A 14,415-nucleotide genomic window follows, 5' to 3' on the forward strand; every position below is an offset into this window, starting at 1 on the left:
TGGACAAATGATGGAATTAGTATGTTGACACCAGCTCAACCGACAAATTCAATTTGATTGCATTTTGCGAAATCTTTAGTTTTGTGCATAGACAAACAGGAAAAATGCCTTTATCATCAAGGACGCTATCCATTTATTGCAAAAATATGAAATTTTAACTAAGCATTTGTGTCCATCTGACTATTATTCTTGCTAAATTATTCCATCAGACTAATAATTACTTTTCATGCAATAATTTTGATTTCACCCTCATTCATTGAGAAATCAATACCAAATCCTCAAAAATTCGTTAAAATTATATTTTTAAGAACTAGCCTTCAGAACCCACCACCCTACCACTCATCATCTACACGCTTAATACACCACTCCCAATTGGAAGAGGAAGAAGTCCGTTGATGATTTTCTGACGATTTGAAGTTTCGTTCATGACTGTGTTTTCGTGATGGATGTGATCAATAAGTTGTACTCATCTGTAAGCAGTACGGTGTCAAGTGTTCTGCCTGGAAATCCCGTCACCCGCGAATATGAAGTTGTCGAGGATGTTGGCAGTGCAGGCATAGGTGACTCCCCAACATCAAAACGCAATATGTTACTAAATCCCCTTCTCTCGCCCTTGGACGGATGTTTCCGTCTCTGGGAAAACCTGCAGGTCTGCAATGGAAAATCTACAAGGGATACAAGAAAACAACAAATCAGGAAGTATCGGTGTTTGTATTCGAAAAGAAACAACTGGAACGATGGTCAAAGGACGACCGCGACACAATGTGCGACATTCTGAAACGGGGCGTGCAACAACTGACGAAGATCCGACACCCACACGTCCTGACAGTCCAGCATCCGTTGGAGGAAAGTCGTGAGAGTTTGGCATTTGCGGCCGAGCCGGTGGTGTTCAGTCTGGCGAATGTCCTAAGCTGCGGGAGCTCGAGCACTAATAGTGGGTCTCGACCGAAGAAACTGAAAGATTTTGAACTGCATGAAGTCGAGATCAAGAAGGGACTTCTCCAAATCGCAGAAGGCCTGCGCTTCCTACACTCAGACATGAAGCTGGTGCATCGGAACCTATGTCCAGAGTCGATAATCATCAACAAGCAAGGCAGCTGGAAGATCTTCGGTTTCGACTTCTCCATTGTGGGCAAGCCGAACGAGTACGGCATCTACTCTTGGCGGTACCTGGAGTACAACTCGACCATGCACGCCCTCACGCAACCCTACCTGGAGTACTCAGCGCCGGAGATAGCATTGACGTCGGAGAACACCCCAGCATCGGACAAATTTGCATTCGGTAAGTGTGCGATCGTTGGCAGAATTTCAGAACATTTTAATTCCACGGTTGGCGTGTGGCGTAAATGGTGTGGCACGCCGTGCTGGATTTAAGGCATTAAGTTCTTAACGGCTCGTTTGATATGGCATTAGATAAATACCATGGCAGTGACTCAGAGTGGAGGTTTTTATCTGATTCTCTGATAACAGTATGACAGTGATAACAGATTGGTGCAAGGTATCAAGATCGTACAACACTCTGTAAACTTTGTTTTGGGGCAATTTTGCTATGAATTCTGCAAGAATAGAACTCAATTAGACGCCCGTCATGGCGGCGGGTTAGGTGATTTTGAATTGTTATTGAGGCAGTTGGTTCCAAAGGTGTAGTTCGTATTCATTCAAAACCAGTCTTGATTGCTGATTCCTTGGTAATAATTCTTATTCAAAAAAGGAGAGATAATTGCAGCCTTCCATGGTCTCCAGATTAGTGACAAATGATGAAGTTTTCGCTTTGTCACCTGAATTCTTTCATTGGAGGTATTCTCTCTGTTGTCAGGCGTCCATGAAAAGTCTCCAAGGTTGATGGTTATTGCCAACAAAGAAGCTATATTATAGCCATAAACCCTTACGTAGGGCATAGCGCGTCAATCACACCCACATAAAGTTTGCAAGTTTCCAACAATATGCTTCCGATCTACAAGACTTTCCGAGAAGCTTGCACAGTTTCTCCTCCCTTCTATATCTGTAGGGCAAACCTTGTCTTCATTCGGTGGCGGGGCTACTAATTTGCGTGACGAACGCACTCAACTGTGAACGCTCTAGAAAGATTCGGTCAGCGATGGTTTCAAAAAACTAAGAAAAGACCATGGGTCGTCAACGATCCTTAACGGGTCGCTTACGATACCGAGGTGCCCGAGCAAGTAGTTCTAAGCCCTTAGCTGGTATGATCCTGCGTCTTAGGTAGTAGCGTCGAGAAAGTTTCCCGGTGAAAAACGAAATGCTAATGACCGATAAACGCCGGCACACACTGGAAGTCCGCGGAGCCGTCGACAACTCCTTGTCGTCGCCGATGGGACGATGTAAGTCTAGTTCTGCCAAAGTGGTAGTTGTTACGTGTATCAGGAGCCAGCCCCTTCGGAACCCTGGTCGGGCAGTGTGCATTGAACCGGTATTAGTAGACTGCGTTGTCCCGAACCAGCGCTGATTCGTCCGTGAGTTCCGGGATCAGCTATGACTAGTTCAGGTCAGGCCTCAGGGAACCGGGGTAGGCGCTTTTTTTCCGAGGGTATATTCGTCCCTGACTATTGTGACCCGCTGCCTTGCACACGATGCGCTGGTAAAAACTTAAATGGTGAACACAAACAAAATGAATGAGGAAATAGTGAAAATGGAGAGTGAGTTGGCTGCGTTAATACGCAACGCGAAAATGCGTCGCTCGCCCCAGTGCCCAGCCAAGGACGCAGCAAAGACTGGAATATTCGACGAGACATTGGGATGCGCTATAGAATAGAGAAGAAGATCCACAAAGTGATGCGGCGCCTGCAACGGAGACGGGAACTCAGACAGTACCACGCAGTGCTATAGTTGCCGTGTCGAATATAAACCGAGTGGGGGCACAGTCGACAGCTCTAGCGAAAGCTAAAGGGGAAAGGCTTATTAAAAAATGTGCTGCAGTTGTGGAGCGCATGCGATCTGGACGTTCCTCCAGGAAAACATCAGCAAAGGGGTGAAAAACGGACTAATAGAGCTGAAGGAGCTTCTGAACAGAATTTCATATTATATGCGGACATGGTGAGTAAAAGAAAACCCGCGGAAAGCAGAAACAATCGCACTTCACAATGGGAACCCTCCGAGCGCCAAACGGTTCGCAGACAGCCCATTGCAGAGCGAACTGGAGTAAAACGAAAGGAAGTAAGGGCATTTGAAAGAGACTTCACTCAGAGGGCTGAAAAGAAGAAGGCAAAGAGAGACAAGAGACAACGACGCGCAGCGTTATCAGAAAAACCTTTGCTTAAAATTAAGGCGGGCACGAAAGACGGAGCACCAAAAGGTGGAGGGACAAAGGAGAACTAGACCGCGAGTTCTGCTTATTAAGCCGACGGAAGGCACAAATTTTAAGTCCTCAGTGAAATCCGTTACAAAATCAAACCCGAAGATAGCGGAGCAGAATTGCCTTCCATTCGTAAAACGAAGGGTGGTGGAGTCCTAGTCGAACTAGGCCCGAGGACAATAAATAAAGTTACGTTCTGTGAAGCAATCAAGGAGTTTCTGGGAGAGAAAGCTTTGGTTTCTAGTCTGGAACCCACGTATTCTTTGGAAATCTGAGATCTTGACTGCTTCACAGAAAAAAGTGAGATAGAAAAGGTCAACAAACGTGAATATTGGGATTGGTATCACCTCTGCGAAATCTTGCGGCGAAAAACTCGCTGTGGTGGAAGTTGCGTAGCAATAAGCAAATAACAGCGGGGAAATCAGAACTGATTGGATAGTGTGTAGAATACCGAGTCCGGGCCACCCCAACTAAAGGTTACAGATGTTTGGATTATGGGCACACGCCTGCAATCTGTTGGGGACCTGATAGAAGGGCAAAATCCCGCAAATGTGGTCAGGCATGCCATAAAGCGAACACCTGCAACGAAAAAGAAAGCTGCGTGCTATGCAGGGGCCGGTACGCGTCTGATGAGAACGTTGCGTGCTCGGTGCGGTATTCAGTCTTCAGAGCAGAACTGGAAAGAGCTAGGACGCAGTCAACATGATTCGCATCCTACAAATCAATATGACCCGGAGTGCAACCGCTCACGAGTTACTAGCGCAGTTCACTGTGGAGAGCAAAGCTGAGCAATATCGAAATAAGGACCAGTTTCATGGCACCCTGACATATCAGGTACCGCTGCCATCTGGATTCAGGACAGCACCCTCATTAGGGTTCTTGCCCAAGGCTGAGGGGCGGCTTTGTCTGGATTCGGTGTTTAAGGATAACGTGTTTCAGTGTCTATCTTACCCCGAATGAGTCGATGTCGGACTTTCGACTCAGGCTTGATGCTTTTGGAGGACGCTATCTTGGGCACCGATGGGCGAATCCTGGTCGGGGGTGACTTCAATGACAGGGCCCTTTAACGATTTCTCGAAACGGCGACGAGAACAGGACTGGTAGCTTTAAACATCGGATCCACCGCAACGTTCCGGCGTCCAGGCTGCAAGGAAAGCATTATAAACGTACCTTTCGCGTCGGAGTCATTGGGGTTGCCAGTGGACGAGTGGCGAGTTCTGGAAGACTTCTCGCCAAGCAACCATAAATACATTGCCTTCGATGTGGTGGACACAAACTTTCGGTGCGCGCCACCCCGGCGTTCTTTCTGTGCATGGAACGTTGTAAAGGTGAATACCGGGAGATTTGTCTAAGCTCTTGGAACAGGTGGGGCCGTGCTGGAGGGTACTCCTGGGGGTGGTGGCGTTGCAGCTGACACTGTCGTAAATTCAGTTATGAACCTGATAACGACGGCCTGCGGAACCTCCATGCCCAAAAGGGCATCGAATCGTGGCAAACCTTGTATGTATTGGTGGACGGTGGAAATCGTAGAGCTCCGGAAGGAGTGTCACAGGCTCCGCCGCGTAACACAATGCCTAAACGACCGGGAGGAAGCTCGTACCATAGTGAAGGAGTACAAATCAGCCAAAAGGTGACTCCGTAGCGCAATAAACAAAAACAAAGCGCGGAAACCCTGTTCACTTAAGGCCGAGCAGATGGACCGCATTGTAAGGGCACTATTCCCTACACACTCCATACGGGTTGATGACGTCGACGCGGAGAGCGCCAAAGACTGTCCACTTTTCTCTATAAAAGAGTTGGAACAGGCAGGCAAGAAGGCGCCAGGACCCAATGGTATTATAGTAGAGGTATACAAACTGGTATTCCAGTAGAGGTACACAAACTGGTATTCCAACATCGGCCACACCTAGTGCTCGGCACATTCAACGCTTGCCTGAAAAAAGGCATTTCCCTTCTCATTGGAAGGTGGCGAGACTTGCGCTGATCAGCAAAGGGAAAGGCGACCCTGAGTTGCCGTCTTCATACCGCCCACTTTGTATGCTTGACACTGCTAGAGAAGTTTTCGAAAAGCTCATCAGAAGTAGACCTGTTGAAGCCATACGCGCTGCCGGAGACTTATGCCCGCGGCAGTTGATGCTGTCATGCAAGTCGTGGATGCCGTTCGACGAGGGGAGGCGCATAGCCACCGGGCTCGTAATGCTTGATGTCAGAAAAGCATTTAACTCCGTAAGATGGAAAGACAGTCTAAAGAAGTCTAAGAAGTCTCTAGACAATAATTTCCACGAGTTGAATTACCTCTTACGGATATTGAGGGACTATCTGAGTAACCGCTCCTTGCTTTATGAAACGCTAGAGGATCAGAGGAGGATGGAGGTCACGTCGGGGGTAGTGCAGGGATCCATCCTAGGGCCGAACCTCTGGAACGCTACCAGATGGGTCGCGCCCGGTCGGTTATGCAGATGATGTCGCGGCGCTTGTTGCTGGACGCACTGCCGAACAGGTGCAAAACAGACTTGGCATATTGATGCGACGGGTAAGCGGATGGATGACTGCTCATGGTTTCAACCTTGCACCGGAAAGAACCGAAGTTGTTATCCTGACTAAGAAGAGAATTCCGAACTCTGCGTCCTATATCGCTCGGCGAGTCGATAATAGAGTCAAAACCAGCGGGAAAGCACTTTGGACTGATTCTTAACTCATACATGAGCTTTTTTGAGCAAATCAAAGCATCAACGTACAAGGTTACAGCGGTAGTTTCGGCATTAAGTAGACTAATGGTAAATATTGGGGGTCTAAGTCTAGCAGGCGACGTCTCCTGATGAGTTCAACGCAGTCTGTTCTGCTCTACGGCGCAGAGGTATGGGCTGGTGCTCTTGGCAAGGAGGTATATCGTAAGCGTCTCGCGCAAGTACAGGGACGGGGAGCTAGGTGGGTGGCGCCTGCGTACCGCACTGTCTCTGGACCGATGGTGATGGTGACCACGGAAGTGATTCCTGTTGCCCTTCTTCTTAAGGATCGTCAAGCCATATACAATCGCAAGGAAGAAGAGTCAAGGGACGCGGTTGCTCGTGAAGAACGGCGACTCTAGACGAGTGACAACTCTCTTGGCAAAACAAAACTAGAGGCAGATAGACTGCGCGGCTCATTGGCAACTTAGGTGCTTGGCTGAATCGGAAGCATGGTGAGACTGACTATTTCCTTACTCAGTTCTTAAGTAGACATGGAGGTTTTCAGCCTTACCTGCACAAGATTGGAAAGGCACGATGTCCGGATTGTGTGTTTTGCAATGGAGTTGTGGACGACGGCCATCACATTTTTTTTTTCTGCGGAAGGTGGGATGGGATTCGTCAGCACCATTACTTTCGGGTCCTTCTCGTTGCAAAGAAGATGGAGCTTCACCGCTGGAGGAGTTGGATGGCACGTCCTGTAGTAATTCCTTTTACAACGTGGATTGGACATTCCAATAAGAATTTGCTGCAACCCATAAGGGGCGACGCGAGTAAGACTGATTGTCGGTGGTCTGCGGTCCAGCGCTGAAAAATTCAAGTCAAGTTTGGTCGTATTGCTTTACAGCTCTCAATATCAATAATAATGCTATAGTTCCCGTGATAAGGGGAATTTCAACAACAGTTTTTGTTTCAAATTCCGGAATAAAAGACAACTTTTCATCAAGCCCTGCACATCATGTTCATGAATGAATAAAAGTGAGTAGCGGGTAGCTGCTGTCGCGGAGGCAGCGCTCGATGAACTGGTTTTGTACTGCATGAAATTATTGGCAACCATTTTTGGTAAAAAAGAAATAAATGCTGTGCCTAAAAAGGGTTTGTGTATCAATACTTGGAAGACAGTTTCTTTCCAATCTTCAAGTGGGTGACGGACTCAGAAATCTATCTCTAAAATAAAATCATCTTAATTCTCTCATTCGTTCATCATCCATTCTTTTAAATGTAATTTTTCTCTTTATATAATATTTTTACATTGTTTCCTTGAACTCAAGAGTTATCTAAGGAAATCCACTGTTTTTTGCAGGTGTTTTGATATATGCCATTTTCTCAGAAGGAAAACCGATCAAATTATTCGGAAAAGACTACAATTCATTTAGAAGATTCGCCTACGAGCTGAAGGACGGCAAGTATCCAAGTTTGCATTGTATTCCCAAAGGCCTATTGGATTTTGTCCGTGGACTTCTCCTGATCGACTCAGCAAATCGATCAAAATTGCATCAGCTTCCAAAGGTAATTGAACACAATTTGATTCTTGAAGAACAGTAGGACCTCGGCTGATTTTAGTACCCGTGCAGCCGATTTAATATCTATTTTAGAAAATTTGTAACTACCGACTTTGATCCTTGAATTTATGACCACAGATCGCGTATTTCGAAGATGTTGGTGTTAAAACGCTTAATGATTTGGCCTCGATCTACCAATGGGACAATCTACAGAAATCTGTTTTCTACAAAAGTTTGACACAAATCATACCAACATTCCCGCATAGGATCAATCTGCAGCACATTATACCGTGCCTAATTCAGGAATTTATTAACCCTGCCATGGTACCATTTGTCCTACCAAACGTCCTTCTGATAGCCGAAAATTGCAACAAAGACGATTTCGTTGAACAAATTCTACCTAGTCTAAAACCTGTGATGAAAATACAAGACCCAATCCAAATTCTACTAATTTTTATGAAGAAAATGGATTTACTTCTCAAACTCACTCCCACTGAAGATATCAAGTCAAATGTTCTGCCCATGCTTTATCGCGCACTAGAAAGCAATGTACCGCAGATGCAAGAGCTATGCTTAGGCATTCTGCCGACATTTTCGTCGATGCTTGATTATCACGCGACGAAAAACGCTCTGTTGCCTCGAATAAAGAAGCTTTGCCTGAACAGTCCAACTATTTCGGTGAAAGTGAATGCACTTATCTGTATCGGGAAAATGCTGGATAATTTCGATAAGTGGCTGGTGTTGGATGAAATTATTCCGTTTCTGTCGCAAATTGATAGTCGAGAGCCAGCCGTTCTTATGGCGATAATCGGTAAGAGCCATCACAAGTTGCAAATAATTGAAAAGATTTCATGAGATTGTCATCTATTTTTAAGGAATATATAAAATCACGATGACAAACAGTAAATTAGGGATCACAAAAGAAGTGATGGCGACTAAGATTATTCCGTTTCTAATGCCCCTGTGCATTGACAATGGTCTGAATGTAACTCAATTCAACACAATCATTAATTTAGTGAAAGAAATGGTGAACCGTGTTGAATCAGAACATCGCAAAAAGCTGGAACAGCTTAGTACGATAAATCGTGACGTTAGGTAAGAGCTTTAGGAATACCTCTTGTAGAATTTGAAATTTAAAAGAGGTTTTTTCTTCAAAGTATTGAAAGCATAACGCAAAACACCGCAGAGGACATCTTCAAAGTGTCGAATAGCGCGTCAGCTAAACCCTTGTCGGAAATACCAACTCCCAAACCAACACCAGCTCCGGTGGCCAAAGTGGAAGCAAAACCGTAAGTATTAGCACTTCAGAAACGACTTAATATTGGCTTCATTCGTATGGTACGAACTCTTTCCAGACAAACACAAAAACCAAAACCGATGCCTGATCTATTCCAATCGAATATAAACCAAATGAGATCAAACCCCGCATCAAATTTCCCAGCAGACATGCAATTGGCAAATCGTAACAATAACATGATATCGCCTCCATCAAATGCAAATCTCCTTCCAAAGCCAACTGGACCACAATTTAATAATTCCTTCATGTCGAATATGCAAACTCCGAATCCCTGGGCATCATCAAACACATCGTCATTAAATAATGCAGCATTCATCATGAACAATGCGAACAACAATAACAACGGAATGAGCTCATTAAGCCTACTTGATCCACTACTGGGTTCTCGCAAACCGGGCGTCCCAATGAATCAAATGAAAAAGGACACAAATGTGATAAATACTCCCCTACTGCAGCCACAAAATCCGAAGGCTGAGCATACCGGAAATCATATAAATTTGCTGTCACAGCAAGATATTTTAGACTTTTTAAATTAAATTAAAATTTTGATTAGAAACTGTTTATAAAATCTTATCGTTGATTTAGATAGTTCGTATAAGGACATTTTCTAGAAGTATAGGACCGAGTGGAGTAGATTTTGTAAGAGATTATTGCTTGGAATTTTCTTATCAGTGGACATATATAATCTCGTAAGTATAGGGATGGAACCATATCAAGTTACAAAGCATTCATTCCCTATCTCGTCGATGTTCAACTCCTTCTTAAGTTGAGCACCCCAAAGAAGGGCTGAAAATTGAATGGAAATCTTTTGAGATTTGATATTTGGTTAATAAAATTAATTGGAAATTGTAATATAAAGCATCATTTCAATTGTATTTTCTTAAAGTTCTATAGCCATTTCTGTGCGAACTTTATGAAAGACGGTCAAATGCCTTACATTGCATTTAAGAGTCATTTGGGCTGTAACATCTTGTTTTCTGTTTGCTCTTGCAATTATTATTAAATGGACATTAGTCTACAATGAAGCGAAAGCTTTTTTCAAATAATAAAAATTCGGCTTAAGGATAAATAAGATTAGGACATAATTTCGACTGAATATTTTAGATAGCTCCATTCTAATATGCAATAATAAATATAATGTATCATTTCCAAATATTCTCAGTATTTGTTTGGCTAGTGATACGAATCACTGTGTAACCATTCCATTCGATATAGAATATCGTGTACTTACTTGTGTACTAACCTTACATTGGTTGAAATATATAATATTTTACAAGTGTACGATTTAATTGTCATCAATTACTTTCAGACTAACAATAACGCCATACGGTAAGGTCTCATTGGTTGATGTGGTAATGGTTTAACTCCGCTCTTTAAAAAAATGACGAATAGAAAGAAAAGTGTACATTATTGACTTTTTATCTCAAACTGAAAGTTTCAACTTCGCTGAGGGATCTTCTTTTTCAAACTTTGTCTTATTCAGAGGCGGGGTTGGCTCGCCTCGATCGGTTGCGCTTTTTTGCTCTGTCTTCGTTGTTTCGGCCGGCCTTTTGGTCGTCTCCCATAGACTTCGATAGATCAAGTGAATTCTTGTTGGCATAGCCGCCTCTCTCGCAATTTGTGTACGATTGGAGCATGATCACAGCGCCTTCATTGCCGCGAGGCTCCCCTCATTATCTTGCAGAGTCGGCCAGCACTCAGAGCCATAAAGGCCGGGATGGCGGATGATTATGCGCAAGATTTTGAATTTGAGACGTTCGTTCACAAAGAACGCCACTTCATCTAGGTTGCGCTAATGCGTGAAGCAATTTATTATAATAACGGAGTTCACCATTGGTTGATAGCATTCATCCGATATATTTAAATTGCTCAGTTCTAGGTAGGAACCTGCCACTGAGTGATAGTGCCTGTTTCATTTAGATTGGTCGCCAAAAATTCTGCTTTTACTTAGATTCGAGACCGTGTTCCATGAGGCGATCATTCTATTTTTAAACAATTTGCTCGAGATCAGCTTTGATATGTAATAAATTCGATCTGGCAGGATCGCCATGTAATAAATTCAATCTCTCAGGGTCGACAAGCAATAAGTTCTGTTTCTTGGTTACAGAAGAATGGAACGATGATAAATATTAATCCAGGTATCTCTGAAGATGCAGAGAATTCCTACCTAACAAAGTGGCTGGGCCGTAGATAGTATTGCACCATTTTTGCTGTCAAAGGCAACTCAGATTTGCCGTTGTTTCTACGAAGGACTTTATGCGAATAATGCTTCGCGACCAGCCCTGGTTCTTGGTTATCTTGCCCGCAAAGAAGAACTCGCTAAGGGTACAAAAGTCAAGTACAACCGGTATCCAGTCTAGGCCTGCCTTAACAAGGAACTCCAGACAACCCGGTTTTGCGCCGAGGTCCACCAATTCGATATTCCTAAAAGCTGTCTGGCGTCCTGACCTACGCCATCGTTCCATCTCGTCGTTATGTAGGCTACCGAATCGTCCATCCTCATATAGGGGACCAAAAATTCTTCGGAGGATTCGTCTCTTGAACGCGGTCAAGAGTTCGCAATTCTTCTTGCTAAAAACCTAAGTCTCCGAGGAATCCATGAGAACTGGCAAGATCATTGTCTTGTACATTAAGAGCTTTAAGCCTATGGTGAGACGTTTTGAGCGGAACAGTTTTTGCAAGCTGAAATAGATTCTGTTGGTTGACAACAACCGTGCGCGGATTTCATCATCGTAGCTGTTATCGTTTGTGATTTTCGACCCTAGATAAGAGAAATTATAAACGGTCTCAAAATTGTATTCTCCTATCTTTATTCTTCCTGTTTGAACAGTGCGGTTAGATGTTGTTGGTTGGTTGGTTTTTGGTGCTGACGTTGCCACCATATACAGGGTGCGGCAGCATAACTTCCTTTTTTCAAAACTCAATAAAAACTATTGTATGCATCGGAAAATATTTATTTATTTTTTATAATGTCTAAAGTTTTTATTTACATTGTTTTGAAGATCAAATCTGTTAGGTGACGTCCCCCATTCTCCATACATTACGTAAACCGATTTCTGGCGTTTGTCATGACTCTTGTTAGCATAGCAGGTGTTATGTTGGCAATTTCTTCTTGGATGTTGGTCTTCAAATCTTGTAGGGTTCTTGGACGGTTCACATAAACACGGGATTTCAAAAAACCCCATAGAAAAAAATCACAAGGGGACAGATCGGGAGAGCGTGCCGGCCATTCCAAATCGCCTCTAATTGAGATAAGGCGCTCTGGAAAGTGTTCCCTCAAAACAGCCATCGATGCTCTTGAAGTGTGTGCTGTTGCACCGTCTTGTTGGAACCAAGTGTCCCCCAAATCCAAATTTTCTAGCCGTAGGAAAAAAAAATTCTGTAGCATGTTTACATACCGGTCGGAATTCACTGTTACTGTAACCTCATTTTCCTCAAAAAACCAGGGACCAATAATTCCAGCTGAGGAAATTGCACACCACACTGTGACTTTGGGTGAATGCTCTCGATGGTTGGTGTCAGCCCAGTAGCGCATGTTTTGTTTGTTAAGCGACGCACACAAATGAAAATGGGCTTCATCGCTAAAAAAAACAATAGCACCCTCGGGAACGACATCAAGAAGAAGCTCACACGTTCATCCGAGAATTGAAGTCACGTTCTGAAAGTTCCTGCACTATCGCCATCTTATAGGGATGAAAATGAAGATCATCACGAAGAATTCTTCTCACAGAACGATCGGATAGTCCAAGGGCAGATGCGTGTTTGCGCGCAGAACGCCGCGGCGATCGCAACATTGACGCTCTCACTGCTAACGGGCCGAGGGACTCCAGTTCTTCCTTTTGTCGCACTTGCAGTTTGTCTGAATGTAGTGACCCATGTAACAATTGATTTGCGGTCTGGGACGGGAGACAACGGGGCTAAATTAAAGCGATTCCGAAATGCACGCTGTGTTGCAATAACCGAACATTCGCTTGAAAAGTAAACCTCAACGGCAAAGGCACGCTCCTCACTATTCCAACGCATGATGGCGACTGAACCGTGTCGGGACAAAACTTTACAGTATCCCCTCTTGAACGAGACCACTAGCGCTCCGCTATGACATCAACTAACTGAGTGGCGCGCATTTTAAAAAAGGAAGTTATGCTGCCGCACTCTGTACTTTGTCTTGCCTTCATTGATGTGCAGCCCAAGATCTTGGGCCGCCTGCTCGATCTAGATGAAGGCAGTTTGTACGTCTCGGATCGTTCTTCCCACGATGTCGATATCGTCAGCGTAGGTCAGTAGTTGGGTGGATTTAAACAGGATCGTACCCCTCGCATTTACCTCAGTATCGCGGATCACTTTCTCGAGGGCCAGGTTAAAGAGGACGCACGACAGGGCATCCCCTTGTCGTAGACCATTGTTGATGTCGAATGGTGTTGAGAGTGATCCTGCTGCTTTTATCTGGCCTCGCACATTGGTCAGGGTCAGCCTAGTCAGTCTTATTAATTTCGTCGGGATACCGAATTCTCTCATGGCCGTGTACAGTTTTACCCTGGCTATGTTATCATAGGCGGCTTTAAAGTCGATGAACAGATGGTGCAACTGTTGTCCATATTCCAACAGTTTTTCCATCGCCTGCCGCAGAGAGAAAATCTGATCTGTTGCTGATTTGCCTGGAGTGAAGCCTCTTTGGTATGGGCCAATGATGTTCTGGGCGTATGGGGCTATCCGGCCTAGCAAGATAGTGGAGAATATCTTATAGATGGTACTCAGCAACGTGATACCTCTATAATGTGTGATATCTCCCTTTTTATGTATGAGACAGATTATGCCTCGTTGCCAATTGTCAGGCATTGATTCGCTGTCCCACACCTTGAGCACAAGTTGATGAACCACTTGGTGTAATTGGTCCATATTTAACCAATTCGGTTGTAATTCCATCGGCTCCTGGCGACTTATGATTTTTAAGCCGGACTGTTTCTTCTATACTTGGTGACAGTATTTGTCCGTCGTCTTCAGTTGGCGGGACCTCCAACTCGCCGATGTTCTGGTTGTTCAGTAGTTCATCAAAGTACTCAACTGTTGGAAATCAGATTTCCCTCTTTGTCTCGGCAGGATGAACATCGATGTGGGTAAGGATTCATCCTTCTGACTTGTTGGTAAAACTTCCGCGCCTGGTGCGGTTGCTCCCTGTACTTTTCGAGTTCACAGACCTGTTGGTTCTCCCAGGGTTGCTTTTTCCGTCTGTGAAGTCGCTTGTCCGCTCGACGGAGTTCGTGATAAGTCTCAGCGCGTGCTCGGGTCCATTGAGAATACAGCATTACTCGGTATGCAGCATTCTTCCGTTCCATTGGTAGCTTACAATCATCGTCAAACCAGCCGTTTCAACTCTTTTTGCGGCTGGGGCCAAGTATGTTTGTGGCCGTCTTTATGATAATGTTTTATCGCTATTAGTTAAATATAGAGAGTTCAGAAACGCAGAGAGAGAGAGAGAGAGATTTTTGCAATTAAGATTCTCAAACCCCCGATTTAAATACTTCAATTAAAAAAGCGTGACAAGAAAACATCTATTTCAAATCAAAATTGACATTTATTAAT

General features: G+C 44.3%; 1 protein-coding gene across 1 annotated transcript; it reads left to right on the plus strand.

Moving 5' to 3' along the window:
* Positions 1 to 366: 366 nt before the first annotated feature.
* LOC119659855 (SCY1-like protein 2) lies at positions 367 to 10,101 on the plus strand. The gene is made up of 7 exons (XM_038068160.1): positions 367 to 560; positions 650 to 1,282; positions 7,340 to 7,545; positions 7,677 to 8,349; positions 8,414 to 8,633; positions 8,696 to 8,827; positions 8,894 to 10,101. Exons 1-7 carry the CDS (start codon positions 443 to 445, stop codon positions 9,369 to 9,371), a joined length of 2,460 nt encoding a protein of 819 aa, XP_037924088.1. The 5' UTR covers positions 367 to 442; the 3' UTR covers positions 9,372 to 10,101.
* The last annotated feature ends 4,314 nt before the right edge of the window (positions 10,102 to 14,415 follow it).

Source organism: Hermetia illucens, chromosome 6 (genome assembly GCF_905115235.1).
Source record: "Hermetia illucens chromosome 6, iHerIll2.2.curated.20191125, whole genome shotgun sequence".
Classification (NCBI taxonomy): Eukaryota; Metazoa; Arthropoda; class Insecta; order Diptera; family Stratiomyidae; genus Hermetia; species Hermetia illucens.